Source organism: Ascaphus truei, chromosome 11, assembly GCF_040206685.1.
Source record: "Ascaphus truei isolate aAscTru1 chromosome 11, aAscTru1.hap1, whole genome shotgun sequence".
NCBI classification, from domain to species: Eukaryota; Metazoa; Chordata; class Amphibia; order Anura; family Ascaphidae; genus Ascaphus; species Ascaphus truei.
Genome location: NC_134493.1, coordinates 50,495,296 through 50,512,685, shown reverse-complemented (window position 1 = coordinate 50,512,685; position 17,390 = coordinate 50,495,296). Strand labels below are relative to the sequence as shown.

Genomic DNA, 17,390 nt, shown 5'->3' with positions numbered 1-17,390 from the left:
GAAGGAAACTTCCAGAAACTTTCAGAGTTTATGCACTCATCAAAAAAGGAAAAAGAAATAAAGAAGGAAAGGAAGAAAAAATACAAATAAAACATGTGTCCATTTTGTAGGTGAAATAAAACACTTATCTGAGTACACTGATAATATACATATGTGATGTCATTTATGGCACAGGAAGAAACATAGTATACCACTGCTCAGCAAACATGGACCCATCTTGATACTATGGTACATATTTACATATTGATAAGCTTGAGCACGTTTTAACTTTCATTCATTTCAATGGGAGTTAGGGCGTGCTGAAGCATTGCACCCTTTAATTAATAGGGGTCTACGAGAGGTCCATGTATTGCTTTCCATCAATTTAGCTCCACTTGCATAGTTGAGCAATTTAGAGAGTGCTTAAAGGGCAGATAGAGGAGGATGTAAGGGACGTGATTGCAGTATCAGGTAGACGAGGAGTTATAGGAAGTGGTCATAGGAGCAGTTATTCATCTTGATAAATATTCCCCATAATCTGGTCTGGGAAGAATACCCCTTGCACTGCCTCTCTTACCTCCAGATCCCGCAGGTGGGTCTCGATCTGATATCTGTCCTTGTAGTTTGGGTTGTACTTATTATCCAGATCACTGTCCACTTTCTTTAACATGTCCTGAGCATCCTTGGTATCTCTGTAGAACTAAAAAAGAGGACTAGAGGTATAGAGCCTATTTGTTGCTATAGGGTTAACCACTTTATAACATCCCTCTATTACCTCTGGAGACTGGTCTACATTCATTTTGACTTAACCTATGGCTATTTTAGCTATGAATTGGTTATCTGGTTTATCTCTGGCTAGTCTTTATGTTCTTCAGACCAAGAAGCATGAACCTTCACATTTCTTACTGTCAATCTACCTTTGCTGAATAGTCACATAACACTTTGCATGGCTTACATGTATTTGGCTAGAGGTATCTTTCTCTTGTAACTTGACCCAAACTGGATAGTAGCCTCATACTATATTTGTATTTACAGTATTTTGATCCAGAGGAAGGTAAACAAAAAAAAACCCAGTGAAACATCATCCAGTGATATCTCATAATGGAAAAATGTTATTCCTTCCTGATCCTAAATAATGGCAATCAGATGTATACCTGGTTTAACTTCCTTCCCATGTTTACTTATTTGGTATATCCCTGTATACCTTTCCTTTCTAATAAAATGTCCAACCTTTTTTTTAACATATCTATTGTATCTGCCATCACAGTCTCTATGGGTAATGAATTCCACACTGTAACTGCCCTTACTGTAAAGAACCCTTTCCTTTGTTGCTGGTGAATGGCCTTAATACTTGGCCACGTCACCCTCTTCATGGTTTATCTTGCTAGTTCCCTCAAGTACAGTTTTGAGCACCTTATCAGAACAAAGAAACACCATAGAACTGGGAAAAGGGCAGAAAATGACTACTAAACTATATATATCGAGTATAGAGGGTCTGATTTGTAAGGAAATACTATTCAAAATCCACATTAGGATTGTTTCCTTTGGAAAAGGTGAAGTCTACTAGGGATATCTTCTGATTACCGATCTCTCAATCAATGAGCCTGACCAGCTGCCCATCTGTACATATTGCATATATAGCTAGTAGCCTCATGGCTTGTTGTCCCTTTAAATGATTAACCTTTGGCTATTGATCTAATGCCCTGGTTGCCTATCCTCTCTCTGCAAGCTTTATCCTTGGCCAACATCCCATTTCCTAGTTTTCTGGTCGCAATGCTCTATCTGCAGCTCACCTCACCTACCTACCTACCTACCTACCTACCTATCTATCTCACCTGGTGATAATCCTCCATGTATTTCAGGTGGCTCTCCTCACAGATCAAAAGGTTTAGATACTCCTTCCAGTCTGCATGCACAGCTTCCATGTGAGCCTGTAAAAGGGTTCAGGGTTCAGGGGTAAAACAAAATAGTGGTGCTCCCTAGTAATAGCACACTTCCATTAATGGTTAGAGAGAAGTCCTAGGTGAAAGGACATTCTTTTAAGACAAAAGTGGCCCTCATCAATTCCAAAACGTTAGTTATAGCCATAATTGATTATTTCTCTCCCCAAGGAGGAGACACTGAATTGAAAGAGGCACAAGTTGATTTGTATGGGGTTTATTGGCCAACATGTGAAATATCCTACAAGGCAGAGATTATTAGCCTCATAAATATTTCAGAGAGAGAAATACTTGGGAGTGAAATTACAGAGATCACATTCCATAAACTTGCAGGAACATTTATCAGAGGCAAAGTAGTCCAATTAAACATCTTGTAGATAAATATTAGGATGTCTACACTATTAATAGATACAGCAAGCGGGGGAATCTGCCGTACTCAATCGAAGGATCACCAAGGTCAAGAAGACATTTAAATATTCCCTGCCCCGAAACAACGTCTACCCAACAATAAAGTACTGAAATGTCTTCTTTATTTCGGTGAAACTTCCACTGATAGTAGCAGAGTTCCTTTGTTGCTGTAGTGATTATTGGGGTTAGGATTCCTTCATACTAGCACCGTCACTCTATACATGCGAGTACCTCTACCCTCATAATTATTTCTTTAAATACCCTATAAATAGAAAGGTCACCAGTATTGTACAGGGGCATCAGCTTTTTTTCTGAAGTTAAGATCTTAAATTAACATTGAATTTGGAGTTGGAACATCATATCATCATTTAGGGGGAATTAATTGAGGTCGTCACAACTCCTAGAGTGCCTCATTACAAGAGATGAGAGAATCTGCCCAGATCTGTTTCCCGGATTTTCTCGCATTTTCCCCCCCAAAATCCGTTTTGCGGTGTAAAATCCACGGAGGGATTTGGTCGGTTTTAATCTGCGCGGATTCATCAAGATCCGCCATTGGATACAACCCGTGGACGGCTTTGTGGGATCCAATCTGCGCATTCCGCAATCCGTTGGCGGACTCTTAGGAATCCGCCAACGAGTTTGCTGAATCCGCTGATTGGATTCTGCAAGTCCGACCACCCGTTGCGGAATCCGCTGGGTATATCGGTAATAATAATTAAAAAAATCTGCCAAACACGAATCGCCCTTTTTGAGATTGATCCACGGACCAAAGGAACCGGCCGATCCGCTGCGGATCCAAATCCGCCAAAACAATTCACCCACCTCTACTTATTACCACATGTACATAACATATAAACCCAAAGTTATCAGGTAAAGTCCCAGCATTATACTGGCCCCATGGATAAAACATTTCAAGTGTCAACAAACTCAATGAGTAATGGTATACAGGCGCGCCCCGCTAACACGGCGAGTTCCGTTCGCAAAGCGAAAATCGCCGGAAAGCGGAACCAGCGATTTTCAGTGTCTCCTGCAACCCCACCTTCTGCGCATGCGTGACCTCCATTCGTTCTGCGCATGTGCAACCTCCGTTCTGTGCATGCGCGACCTCGGTACCCCCTATTCTGCCCATGCGCGACCTCGGAAGCCCCCTATTCTGTGCATGCGCAGACATAGCGGCCCCCTTGTCAGTACCGCTGTATGAGCGGAACGCCGAAAAGCGGGGCCATACTGTATTTAAAATACACGTGTAGAATAAGAAAAGGTGAGCTATATATGCAACCATTCTAACTCCTGCAGTGACTCTACAGTATTGTGAAGTTCGTTACCTCTATGGGGATTTTGGCTGGGTGTCCAGCTGCAATCAGTTTTTCCCCCTCTTCCTGAAGTTTGCTGACTTCATCTTCTTTTGCTTCCAGACTTCGTTGGATGAAATTCTAGTAAAAGCCATTTAAAGTGAGAGTCCCTCAAGAATAGTTATACACAAAGTATAAAAAAAAACGTATGCCAAAGAGTGCCCTATGGCTTCCAGAATTAGTTTTGTGATAGATCATTTATAATGTATATTATATAGATATATATGCAAACACAACACAATCTGTATTAGATTAACACAGGTTAATATAAATCATGTTATTTTTTGACACACTATTCAAATATTTAAGTGAGCACTGCAGCGCTGATTTTCTCATTTTGTGGGTGATATAAATGTGTGTGTGTGTGTATATAGAGAGAGACACACCTCATACTGCTTCCTGCGACTTATGTAGTCGGTGTTACGATCGCTCCAGTCATACTCCATGCGCTCCTTCTCTTGCTGGTCCAGCCAGTACAATTCATTGGTGCAGCGTTGCATGTAATCCTGCAGGGTATTCAGGTCCCTCTGACGCTTCTGGGATGCAGACTGTTGGGGATGGAGAAAGAACAGAGGCAGGGGGAGGTCAGTGAAATGCAGGCAATCCAAGGATCCACTATAGGCCACTATATGCAGCCAAGCCCAAGGTCAGCTGAGGAGATCACGGACATGCAGCCAAGACCAGGATCCACTACAGGTCACTGTTATGCAGCCTTGATGAGGGATCTTGTGCAGTTTACCGACATGCAGCTTTGCTGAGGGATCCACTATGGGTTACGGACATGCAGCATAGCTCAGCATTGACTGCAGATAACTGGTATATAGCACTACTGAGGGATCCACTGTAGGTCCCTGACATACAGTACGAGAGCAGATTCAATGCAGGTCATTATACACAGCCTGGGGGAAGAATATACTGCAACCTATGAGCAAAAAGTCTGGGCAAAGGGTCCACTGCATGTCAATAACATGCTTCTCAAGCAGGGGATCCACTGTCTTTCACTAAGACTTGCAGCCCGAGACAGGAATCTATAGGATGCGATCCACTGCAGGTTATATACATGCAGCATGGGATCCACAGATCAAATACTGTTTATATTATTGCTGGGGGAAGTAACTACCTTTCTGTTCCTTGAGCACCCCAACATGGACTGCAAGTTCCTTGGAACAGAGAACCATTGTGCCTGCAATACTTATATTACAGTGTATTTGCAATGACTCTCTGTTCCACAGAGCTTACAATGTATTTTTGTTGCCTGAATAAAAGGGAGAGGAAGGGACTTGACCATTAGGCTAGTCCTTCATACTCGGACCATTAAAGAATTCTTACCATGAGCTTCTGGTATTTCACCTGCAGTCCACTGATGTAATCCTGAAAACAGAGAGATTTTAAATTGGGTAAACTTTAGAGGCTCTATATGAGTAGGGAGTGCGGTAAAAAGCGATTTAATACAGGCAGTACTGTGTGAGTAGGGTGTGTGATATAAGGGTATATAGGGGTATCTTTGTGAGTATAGGGTGTGTTGTAAGGATGTACAGTACAGGGGCTTTCTGTGAGTGCGCGGTGTGGTATAAGGAGGCCTGTATTTTATATAGAAGGTGTCTAATACAGTGTCGTGGGATGATATCATGGCGTCTAATATAGATCTGTGTAGCTGTGAGGTGTGTTATAAAGGAGTTTGTGTGATTATATGGAGGTGTCTAATATAATGCACTGTAGGTTATGTAAAAGGTTCGTCTAAGACAGGGATCTGTGTAATTAATGCCACTGTGTGAGTGTTTGTTATAGGTGTATTTTGTACAGGGGTCTGTTTGTTTACAAGGGTTGTCTAAATACACAATGTGAATACGGTGTGTGTTAAATTGATGTATAATACAGAGGCCTGTGTTGTTGTAGTTGGTGCCTGTAATCCTAGGCACAGGGGACCTGGGGGGGGGGAGGGAGGAGGGAGGGGATGTCTGTGACACTGGCCGGTGTGACCATTACCTTGTCACTGTCCTTGTTCACATGGTCCCCGATGGCCTTGACCTCATTATGGAAGATGTTGTGTTCCTCAATATCGCCCTCCAAGTTGGGTAAATCAGTGGCAAAACCGCGACTGTTTAGCACATCCTGTAAAAGAGACATACAACTATGTATATGACATATGTAAAATCGGCACTCCATGTATCTCTATAGATGATAAGATTCACCTATGGGATCCTGCACGTTAAAATGTGATTATAGGGTTATCGGTGAGAGCATTTACATTACTTGTACATTTATGGACATTTTACATATATGAACACTACCGTTATCATAGCACCTGGGGGATGGATTTGCAGAATAGCCTCTCAGAAGAGGTAGTGGAGGCTAATACAGAAAAGGGAACTAAAAAAAAAGGCTTTTGGATATACATAAAACTATCCTAAATATGGAAGAAAGCCAAGGAAAATGGGAAAACTAGGTGGGCCAAGTGGTCTTATCTGTCGTCAAATTCTAATAACAGGGATTTTTAAAAATGCGGAACACTTTAAGAATGTATTGTGACTTCATGACTTCCTATACTATGTACCTAAAGCTTTTATCGCTGTAATAGGCTTACATTTTTTTTAATGTACTTACATCTAACAATATTCAATTTATAATATGACAAAATATAATTGAATAACATTTGAAAACCTTTTTGAATCGTTACGCTCAAAAAAAAAATATATAATTATTAATGAAACCATCATTTACACCATTTTCACATATTTTTAGCCAGGGTCCCAAAGAACACCAACCGAAAATCGCTAACCTACAGTATGATACTTGGTTCACTTTCTCCTGTGCACGGAGTTTCATACCGTTTTGTCATCAATGACTTTGCTCCAGTTGACTCTGGGAGCTTCTCCCACCGGCACCGTCTGGTTGTAGATCTGAGCATGCCTCGATCTTTGGTTCTTGAGTCGCTCTTTCAGCTGACGGATGCTGATGAACAAAAGAGAGGGAGTTGGGGGCTATACATTAAGGGAAGCAAATATATATGCATAGACAAACAGTATATCCAAAATAACGGGGTTGTGCCACCATGTGAAGCCTCACGGTCTTCATCATGGCATCAACATTTTGGTTCTAGATGTGGAAATGTATCAATGCTATAAACTAAGACAAAGGACAACGCTAGGATACATTCATGATTTAATAAACATCTTGTTTAAAAGATCCACGTGAGTGCAAGCATTTCATTTCTATTTGTATTAAAGATGCTCACTTCTATCACCTTTTTTGGGCCAAAGGGACTTTTATCCTGTTTTTCTATGGAAATAAGTGTTGCCTGTGACTTGCTCACTACACTTAATTTTCTCTCGGTTGTGTCCATAGTACGAAACTTGTTAATTGCGTTTTTACATTTTGTGAGGATTGTTACCCAGAAAGATTTATCACTTTGGAGGTGGAAGGAGAGAGAGAGAGAGAGAGGAGAGAGAGGAGAGAGAGGGGAGAGAGGGGAGAGAGGGGAGAGAGGGGAGAGAGGGGAGAGAGGGGAGAGAGGGGAGAGAGGGGAGAGAGGGGAGAGAGGGGAGAGAGGGGAGAGAGGGGAGAGAGGGGAGAGAGGGGAGAGAGGGGAATGAGAGAGAAGGGGGGGGAGAGAGAGAGAGAGAGAGAGAGAGAGAGAGAGAGAGAGAGAGAGAGAGAGAGAGAGAGAGAGAGAGAGAGAGAGAGAAGTGTGAGGGAAGAGGGGAATGAGAGAGAAGGGGGGAGAGAAGGGGGGTAGTGAGAGAGCAGAGGAGTGAGATAGAGAGGAGGGGGGAATGATAGGAGAGATAGACGGGAGAGAGAGGGGGGAAAGAGAGAAGGGGAGTGAGAGAAAGAGGGGGGAGTAGCGAGAGAGAGGAGGCAAAGAGGGAGAAGTAAGAGAGGGTGGGAGAGAGAGAAGAGGATGGGACTGAGCAAATGATTGAACCACCTGTGCTGAAGCAGGGATATCATGAAAACCTGACCTGTTGGCGGCCCCAGAGGACTGGAGTTGGCAACCCCTGCACTTTAGCATATTTTGTTCCAGAAATAGCAAACGAGCATTTACTCTCTCGCTGTGACCATTACAGTATGAATCCATGCCAGCTGAGCCTGACACCTGCTAGGGATCAACTATTATTACATATGCTATTTGTGTATAAGGCTGTGCAATCCCCCAGTGTCCTCTCTGCTGCACACTTGTAGTCCATGGAAACAAATAAGCAAAAGAGATTGCAGATGTATAGTGTGGGAGGGTGGGGAGGGGGGGAATCCCCAATACAGGTTGGAATTGCTGTTTTAACCCCTTTGCTGCCAGAGGGGCTGGCAAACTGGCAGTGAAGGGGTTTGAAGTCTCAGGACACTCACTCCTCAGAGATCATTTCTCCCTGTGGGTGATTCATCTGCCGCGCCATGACAGCGTCCGTCTCCAGAACCACGATCATCCTGTCCGACTCGGATATGGTATGGGCCGTGCTTTCCTTGTAGGTTACAGGCTGGGAGCACCGGACCTTCTCCATGTCCTGAGTGACACAGAAGGGGAAACATTGGGATACACGTAGACGTTTGTATATTCAGGTCAGATAGAGGAGATACAGTACGTGGTCGAAATGCCATGAATAATTAGTGGTCCTGTGCTAGTCAAGAGGAGACTAGCTCAATCCATTTGTATGAAAGGCAATCATTATCAGTATATGACAGAGTTCCTCAGATCTCCCCAAAGTATATGTGCAGGGACGTGTTAAGTTTAATCTTTTCTGTACTGTGGAGCCCTTAATTGAATCCCTACTGACTCTACAAACCCACAGCATAGCTATTTAACAATATTATTGCTGCAGTATGTACAGTAGTGTGTGTAATATATATATATATATATCCGGGGAGCAAAAAGGTTGTGGGAGATTCACAGCCCGACGAATGGACAGATGTTTGAGATATCCCTTTGTGCTACCCGGTTATGTTATACATCAGTGGAGAGATCTTTGCTAGGACTTTACAGAAAATGGTTTGATTTGTGAATTTAGAAACATTTGGCCCCGGGCGGGGTTTATTCCATGCCTCCTCTGAAAGTCTTGTAAACTGTTTAAAGCTTACAATTTAAAACAGAAACGTAGCGCCATATTTACTAAGCAGTTGAAAGACTGGAGCTGACTTTAGTGAGCGCTGAAAGACACCTTATAGCGTATTCAAGTCAATGATCTCGAAAATGGCACCCAGCACTACAGCTTTGTCATAGGGCAGAAGGCTGATTAAGTAAATATGGGCCTTAGTAACTATGAAAAGCCCAGGCCGGTCATATTACATGTGTATTTCTCGTGATTCACTTGTGATTCATCCCACGCATATGCATAGGTAAGGCTTGTGTGTGTGTGTGTATATATTAAACATATCACTTGTGAGCACATTCACATGTCTTAGACAGATCTGCAACCCTGCTTTTCACCATTATCGCTTAGCACAGGGGCGCGCAAACTTTTTTTGCGAAGCCCCCCTGCCTTACCTCCTCTGTTTGGCCGCCCCCTGCCTTACCTCCTCCGTTGGCCGCCCCCCTGCCTTACCTCCTCTGTTTGGCCGCCCCCCTGCCTTACCTCCTCCGTTGGCCGCCCCCCTACCTTACCTCCTCCGTTGGCCGCCCCCCTACCTTACCTCCTCCGTTGGCCGCCCCCCTACCTTACCTCCTCCGTTGGCCGCCCCCCTACCTTACCTCGCGCGGCGTCAAATGACGCAGTGGGGTCGTGTCACATCACGTGACCTGCGGCGTAATTTTATGTCGCGTTACCAGGGCAACCGTGACGTCACATGACCCTGCGGCGTCATTTGATGCCGCGTTGCCATGGTCACGCGTCCTGAAGCCGACTGAATCCCAGTAAATAGAAGTTGCAGAGAACTTGCGCGGTCCCCCGGCATTTAAAAAAATCTTGACCCCCCCCCCCCCCCAGCTGGTTATACTGGCTGTACATTTTGAAGCTAGGATATGTTTCAACCACACATATACATGTGTAACGGGGGGGGGGGGGGGGGGGAGGGGGTGAAATTAAATCCTGGCTGTATTGCGCCTGGTCCTCTAACAAGGCAAAACAAACAAAAAGAAACTAAATAAAGATCTCGTCCACTTTGGAGAATAACTAAACCTTTACTCCAGCCCTTTCTAACTGGGTGGCTCGCTAAGCTGGACACACACACAAGTCTTGTATATGTTTCTGTTGTTACTGTAGGGGAAGGCCTCTCTGTTCTCCTGGGTCAGCGCCCTTGTGTGCTATGGCACTCTCTGTGTCCAGGTATAGAGGTCTTGTACCCTTGTCTTGCTGTCAGCATACAGTCCTTCTGTGTGCATCAAGACATCTTTTCCTCAGGTCAGCCCAGTTGTGGGCTAAGGAAATCTCTACAGTCCTCCTTCTCCTTATGTCAGTCCAATTGTGAGCTAAGGAATCTCTTTCCTGTGTCTCACATGAGGCTTTTTACAGAGCTCTCATTAGTCCAGGTGGAGACCAGCTAATTGAGTGGCTGCAATTAACTCTCTCTCTGATGGATTCTCAGAGCTCTGAGGATGCTTTATTTAAACAGGGATAAGTCCCTGTTACAGTGTGTGTGTGTGTTTATGTGTGTGTGTGTGTGTGTGTTTATGTGTGTGTGTGTGTGTGTGTGTGTGTGTGTGTGTGTGTGTGTGTGTGTGTGTGTGTGTGTGTGTGTATGTATGTATGTGTGTGTCTGTGTCTGTATATATATTACACACACACAAAGAAAATACTGCAATCAAAACAACCGTATAAATGCTCAGATATCTAATACCAATCAAATAGTCCCTAAAAATAAAGGAAAGATTGGCGGTGCTAAGGGTCAGGAACCAATATGAAAGACACAAAGAAAACCCTATAGTAAGCACTCAGATATATCTGTAAAGAATATTAACACAAAATGTATAGAATAATCCAATTTTATTTACTATACATAATGTTACCACAAATAGTTAAAAAATGACAATACATAAAAAACAGGCAGACAGAAGAGAAAACCTCTTGGAAGTAGAAGGATGAATTAACAGATCTACAATTGGTGCAGATAACATAAGAACAACCAGGTAAGGGAAAACAAGGGGGAAATGAGGAGCTGCCCTAAATATATAACGGAAACTCCCAGGACTGAGTCCCGAGAGAGACCACTGACTGGCCGGTCCAAATACCAAGAGTAAAGGGGCCCCACATCCCCCACAACATATCCCTATACCAATATCAGCAGACCAAAGGCAAATATGTGGAAACCAACCACAACAGCTAATCCCTATATGTGTAGAAGTCCAAACGCAAGGGGATCAAGGGGAGCATCCGGAATGGACTAATCAGGAGAGGGGTGGGGTCAATGCCTTAGGATAGCCACTCAAGTGGTGAGGCAGCTGGATCTGGCAACTGTCCGAGTTTCGTTTCGGTGACTGGAATGGCAACATCACATCCAAGCGCCCTAGACCGTTGCCAAAAACACCTCATGGTGTAAACCTGGCATCACTCCCACCTTCCTGTAACCGTGGCCGCTCCCCAGTCAAGGAACAAGTGGGCCTAAGGATTGGTGAGCCTGGCTCCATCAGCCATTAGAACATCGGTGTGCTTGTCAGGCAGAATCTTCTCTGACTGGCCAAACCAGGGAGCACTAATATCATAGTCATAATGTCATAGCCATAATGTCATCAGTGTCAAGCAGACTGGCCGACGGCATGGTGTCTACGGTCACTGGTTGGAGGTGGTTGTCATGCTGCTCCATACCCACAAGGGCAATGGGCTGCTCTATTGGGATGATGTCTAGATTGGGATTCGCTGACCCCGGCTGTTGGTTGCACGCTGTGTGGTCTGGACCGTCTGGTGCCATTCTCCTGCTGTTAGTACCCCTCACATAAGCGAACGGGTGCGGATTAGTGGGACTTAGACCCGGACCGGTATTAGGCAATCGAGTTGCAGAGGGACAATTGACCTGCATATGCCAACCCCTGGAACTCTGTTGGCCGGAGGTGGGAAAGTTTGGTGCGGGTCAGCTTGGATGTCTGATTGGGCTGCAGGGGCTCTGCCGCATGGCTACATTGCATCTTGGGGCACAGGTAATTCGGCGGCGGTCAGCGGTGGAGATGAGGGCGAGCGTTAGGAAATCATTAGTCATTTTGGCTGTAAGCTGGGCAGTTGCAGACTTTCTATCCAGGACCAATTCATGGACTTCCGGAGGGAGTTTTTTTAATTTTAAATTCAATATGTGTGTTGAGAGACCAAAGCTGCAAAACCTCCACCAATGAACATCAGGCAGCCAGTGGAGGCGGCAGATCTTCTAGAAAGATCTGAGAATCCATCGATGTAGTCCTTAGCCTCATCGAACTTGGGGAGGCTATTGTATGTTAGCCACGGGAATCAGCTGGAGGCAGAGTCCCAACTGCCTAGATAGCGTTGAGATCGGGGAGACCCTGCCTGGTCAGAGCACAAAGTAATTTCCACACAACGGTTGAGGGCCATTTGTTCCTCCAAAGTTGTATTGGGCCCAAGACTGGCCAACATCTCTCAGATGGATTTCACAGGCCTCTATGGGACAACTCGTCGCTAGGCTCGCTCACTGAGTTGGGCGACCTGACAGCGTCCCGAGGGGGCCGATTGCGCCTTAGCATCACCTGGTACCTCTGCCTCATACTGCAAAATTGCGGAGGATGTCTTCTTTGGATAGACCACCTTTGGGCAATCCGACTTACAGGCATCTGGACACCAACCTTGTAATCGGCTAGCCATTTTTCACTGGTACTCGGTCGGCTAAGGCTAACTAAGGGGGGAAAAGATATTGCTCTGCAAGGTGCTCCTGTAACCTGGAGTTCTGAGGTCTTGAAGCAGAGATCCCGCAAGTATTTCAGCACTGAGCCTGGTGATGCCAACAAGTCTGCCACGTTAGGGGGTTCACCAGCACCTTGGGATCGCAAACACCAGGCAGAACGCAGAGGTTAATAAACAAAAGTTTATTTGGCCGGAGCCAACAGGGCCCTGCCCATGCAGTCACAACAGTGTTTAGAAAAATATATAAAAAGTTCAGGTAATGTGTGCCTAACTAAACAAAATGTATATTTATTAACCCATTGGGTGCTGTACAGACCATGACATCAGAGGGCAACAGCCCCTCCGGCAGTGCAGATTACAACACAGCACAGGACTCAATCTGCCCTAGAAATCGAGCATTCATGCGGGACGTAGCAACTGGGGCTCTCGGAGTACGAGACCCCATCAAGTAGTGGCTATGTCTTGGGGCAACCAAAGGGTTAAACAATGAAGCAAAACACAAAGTTGTTTAGGTTTACATTCAATTCAAATTAGAGGTGACAGGTGAACTCAGGACTCACTTTTTCCCTATATTGGGGTTATTTGGCTGTACCTCTTATGTATACAATTTGAAGCAGCACAATGATCAGCAGAGAAGTCCCATTCGAGTCAATGTAGCAAAATGATTCTTAAGTCAGGAATCCTTTTAGCAGGGCACCCTCTTATCATATAACAGGCAGGTGCCACTAGCAGTATAAACTTGCTGTATATCAGGCTAGAGGTTAGAAAGGGTATCACTGAGATTGTATAAGGTGAATGCCCCCATTGACTGTGGGTGATGTGACACGCCAGTTATGGAGTTGATATATTAATTGTTTCCCTGACAGCTACCTTAGGCAATAAGAGAGTCCCATGTCTGTAATCCATGCTTAGGCACTTATTAGATGAAAAGAAGCATGCCGCCAAGAAAAAGCAAAATTGAGTTTTCTGGATCTCAGCTCCCAGATTTATATGGGATATATTAATTTCTCCTGGGAGTCCTATCATTAAAAAAATGTACCCCCTCATCCCCCTCAGTGTTTGGAGTGTCAAGGTACCTTCTGCAGCTTGGAGTCTGTATCCACCACATTACGCTCCACCTGGTCTGCATTTTTCTGAAGTCTCTCTATCAGATCGGATAGTTCCCTGTTGGAGATGCTGGAGGGAGAAAAAGAGGGAGATGTGCTGTCAGCCAGGCACAACATATTGCGATCTCAGCTATCAGAGCCCTCTCAACTTCTCCACCCCTAAAGTTCCCACCCCTTAGTTGACTAAACTCCACCACAGAACTGTGTGCCAAGGGGGAGCATGGAGCATGGACAGGCAAGTTGCCAGCTCATTAGCCGGTGACTCACCGTGGCCTTTTGTGTTACTTTCCAAACTATGTGTGTGCTGAGCCAGAGGAGGCTCAGAACACAGTAATATACCAGTGTTTCAGTCCTGCTTTGGAATACACGCCCTGCAGCATCCCTGGTATTTCTGTGCTATGTGCCCACACACACAGATCTGTCCACAACCCAGTACTGCCCTGCTGCTCCCCTACTATTCCAGTTCAGTGTGCCCAAACACACTGATCTGTTATGCAGTGTGCCCAAACACACTGATCTGTTATGCAGTGTGCCCAAACACACTGATCTGTTATGCAGTGTGCCCAAACACCCTGATCTGTTATGCAGTGTACCCAAACACACTGATCTGTTATGTACATAAACCCCTATACTGTCAGAAGGGTCCCTCTACCAGCAAATGGATTCTTCCTGCCCTGCCGCATACCTGCTATTCCACTGATCTGCCATGCATTTCACAACATCTTTGCTGCAATTTGTTGAAAGCCCCTCTTCTATTGAAGGGGTTAATTCCACCCTGCAGCACCCCTGCTATCCTAGTGCGGTGCCTCCCAACACACAAACATTTTCTTAATCTCTGTCCTGCAGTTCTCTGCTATCCCAGTGCTGTGAAACTCCACTTCCCCCCCACTCCCCTTTACTAACACTAGCAAACACACAGAGATCTGTTAGTCATTCCTGCTCTGCAGCACCTTGTATTTTGTGTCTGAAAACACACAGATTAGCCAATTTACCTACACTGTGCCCCTGCTATTATGTGTGGCTTCCCCCCTCCCATTATACCTCACTTGAAGAAGACCATTACAGCAGGTCAAAACGTTGTTTCTTTTTGCCTCAATAAATTAGATATTCTCAAATCCGTTGTGCCATGCGTATCCTCTCTTCTTCCCCCCTCCCAACCACTACACTTTACCATGGTCATAGGGTCTCCCTCTGCTATTTTAGTGCTAATATAACCTTATAGCCTGGCATAGCAGGGATGAGCAGGGGAATTGAGGTGCAGAGACAGAATGGTTTGTATGTTGGATGGAATAGCATAATAAATGGTAGGACTGAGGTGAAGTGACCACAAAGTGTGTATGCTGCTGGTGGAGTTCTGGAATAACTGCGGGCGTTGAAGGATAGGATTGCAGTGGTATAATTGGGGCAGTATGTCATTGACTGATCTGTTAATTCTGTGAAACCCCACCAATTTATAAGATCTCTATTTTAAGTCTCACTTTTTGACAGGACGGTAGATGCTTTGGTCCAAAACACCCAAACTCCACACGTTTGACTCTTGTGACCTTGACAGCTATGGATGTGTGCAGGGAAGGAATGAGGTGTATTGAAAGCTATGTTTGTGTGGAATGGGATCAATTTTGGAATACCAGTGTACTGTGGGCAATGCTGAGTTATATTGGGTTAGTCACTGCATAGGGTTAGCAAGAGCGCGGCATTAGGATACACTGGTATATATTAGCATGTAAGAGACAAACTGTACAAAGCATTGGAATAGCATTAGCTAGTATATACTGTAAATGTCAAGGATACACTACTAGAATTGTACTGGGCTACAGCACATTATAACTGCATTTCTAGTCATGTACTGTATGTGTGAGATGGGGCAGGAGTGCAGGTGAGGAATAATAGGAGGTACTACAGGGCAGAAATCAGGTGCATTTAGAGAGATGGCAGCGCTGGGATAGCAGAATGGGCAGCTGAATATTAAAGTGCGTCTGTAGATTTGTATTTGTAGGGGGGGGGGGGCACTTAAATAGCAGTGAAACTGCAGGTCAGGAATGCCCTTTACCCCCCTCCCCCCAACCATACACACACAGATCTGCCAATGCATCAAATCCCTGCTATACAGCACATTTAGCAGTACTAACATCCCACACACACAAGTACCATCCAGTACCTCTCCGCACACTGCACTCCCACATCATATCTGTACAGCTCTACAGCATCACTACTACACTGCACTGATGAAACAATCTCTCCAACCACCACACTCTGGTTTCTAAGCGCTGTCAATGTACCCTAGTGCTGGCCTATGACATGACATCCCAATACAGATCCCTCTAGACAGAACCATTCCTCGATTTTGCTATATTGCCGTATAGGCTCAACAATGCACACAGGGCTCTACCAATGAACTCATGTCTAGGAGCAACTGCTGCTTCTGGTATCTACGTCTCAATCTTCCACCAAAGAAAGGACAGCAGGTTTCACAAGCTTTATCCCATATAATGCAGATATGCATTTATATGGGGTGGGGGGGGGGGGTTACTTCATTGGATTTAATAGTAACCCATGTTATTAGACCGTTTTTTTAATTGGAATTTTATATATTTTTATTTTTAGTTATATTTTATGTTTCTATCGTTTGGCAATCTGGAGTGCGTGATTTAAACTAATTAAGGTGTTTTTGTATAAATTTCCTACTTTGTTTTAAACGAATTAGGAAATAAATGTTTTGCTTAATGAGGAACGTTTTCAATCTTGTTCCTGTGGTTTTCTGTTCTCTTCTCTGTCTTTATATATTCAAGGGAGCTGTTATCAATCATGTTCTGTATTATGCACCACCTCTTGTGCCACTACCTGTAGCATGGGTATATCTGGATTCTGCACCTATACATAGATCACACTGTACAGTACACTGACACTACGCGGGCTGTTCACAAACGTGTGATCGCTGTTAATTATTGCTTACAGCGAAATCATTTACACTTTTGTAAATAGACCACTAAGAGAGGCATATACAACGATAATATACTCCTTTCGTGCCCAACAGCTATTGTACTGCACCGTTCATCAGCCAACGATGTGGGGAAAAGGAGAGACTAATATCTTCACTGCCAGAGGGGTCAGCTCTGGCAGTGAAGGGGTTACATAATGGGATGTATAAGATTCTAGATCTTTTACATCTTTCTCTGCATCAATCAACTCCATGACTTATAGGCCGCGTCCATGCTTAGCGCGATGCAAACCAAAGGCCGTGCATCAAGGAGGGCGGCCATAGGGCGCACGTGCGACGGCGCGGCCAATTTATCGCGTGCCAAAATATTTGATTTTGTCGTGCGACGGCCGGGTCACGTGAGCGGTTCCGCCAATGAGGGCGAACCAGCTCCGTGATGTCACGGCCACGCCTCCGCCACACCTGCCCATCGCGTCTCCCCCTAGGCCAAAAATCGCCGCTGCTGCAGGCGCGCGCAGTGCCACGCTTTGCGTCGCGTGCCTAGCTTGGCCTCGGCCTTAGGCGGCAAAACCTTTCTGAATAATCTATGTTGTGAAAACATTCTTATAACCGTTTGCCTAACTGCTCCTAAAATCCTTTTCTATAACCATTCTCCTAACTGGTCCTATAACTGGTCCTCTAACCACTCCGTATAGCTCCTCTCCTATCTCTTCCTATAACCGCTCCCTTATAACTCCTCCTAGAACCACCCCATAATTCCTCCCCTAACTGCTCCAATAACCACTCCCTATAGCTCCTTCCCTCCCTGCCCTTACTACTCCCTATAGCTAAATTTCTCCTATAACTTTTCCCACAACCACTCCCCTAACTGCTCCTATAACCACTCCCCTAACTGCTCC

General features: G+C 44.9%; 1 protein-coding gene across 1 annotated transcript in view; it reads right to left on the bottom strand.

The window, feature by feature from the left end:
• The window catches only part of PPL (periplakin), a 75,462-nt gene that overhangs the window by 18,387 nt on the left and 39,685 nt on the right, over nucleotides 1-17,390 (bottom strand). Inside the window, exons 3-11 of the mRNA XM_075566160.1 lie at nucleotides 13,524-13,623; nucleotides 8,024-8,178; nucleotides 6,508-6,631; nucleotides 5,666-5,791; nucleotides 5,009-5,050; nucleotides 4,066-4,227; nucleotides 3,653-3,760; nucleotides 1,815-1,910; nucleotides 557-679 (exon numbers count right to left, since the gene is read on the bottom strand). Of these exons, the coding sequence (XP_075422275.1) occupies nucleotides 557-679; nucleotides 1,815-1,910; nucleotides 3,653-3,760; nucleotides 4,066-4,227; nucleotides 5,009-5,050; nucleotides 5,666-5,791; nucleotides 6,508-6,631; nucleotides 8,024-8,178; nucleotides 13,524-13,623 (1,036 nt within the window). The remainder of the gene's footprint in view (nucleotides 1-556; nucleotides 680-1,814; nucleotides 1,911-3,652; nucleotides 3,761-4,065; nucleotides 4,228-5,008; nucleotides 5,051-5,665; nucleotides 5,792-6,507; nucleotides 6,632-8,023; nucleotides 8,179-13,523; nucleotides 13,624-17,390) is intronic.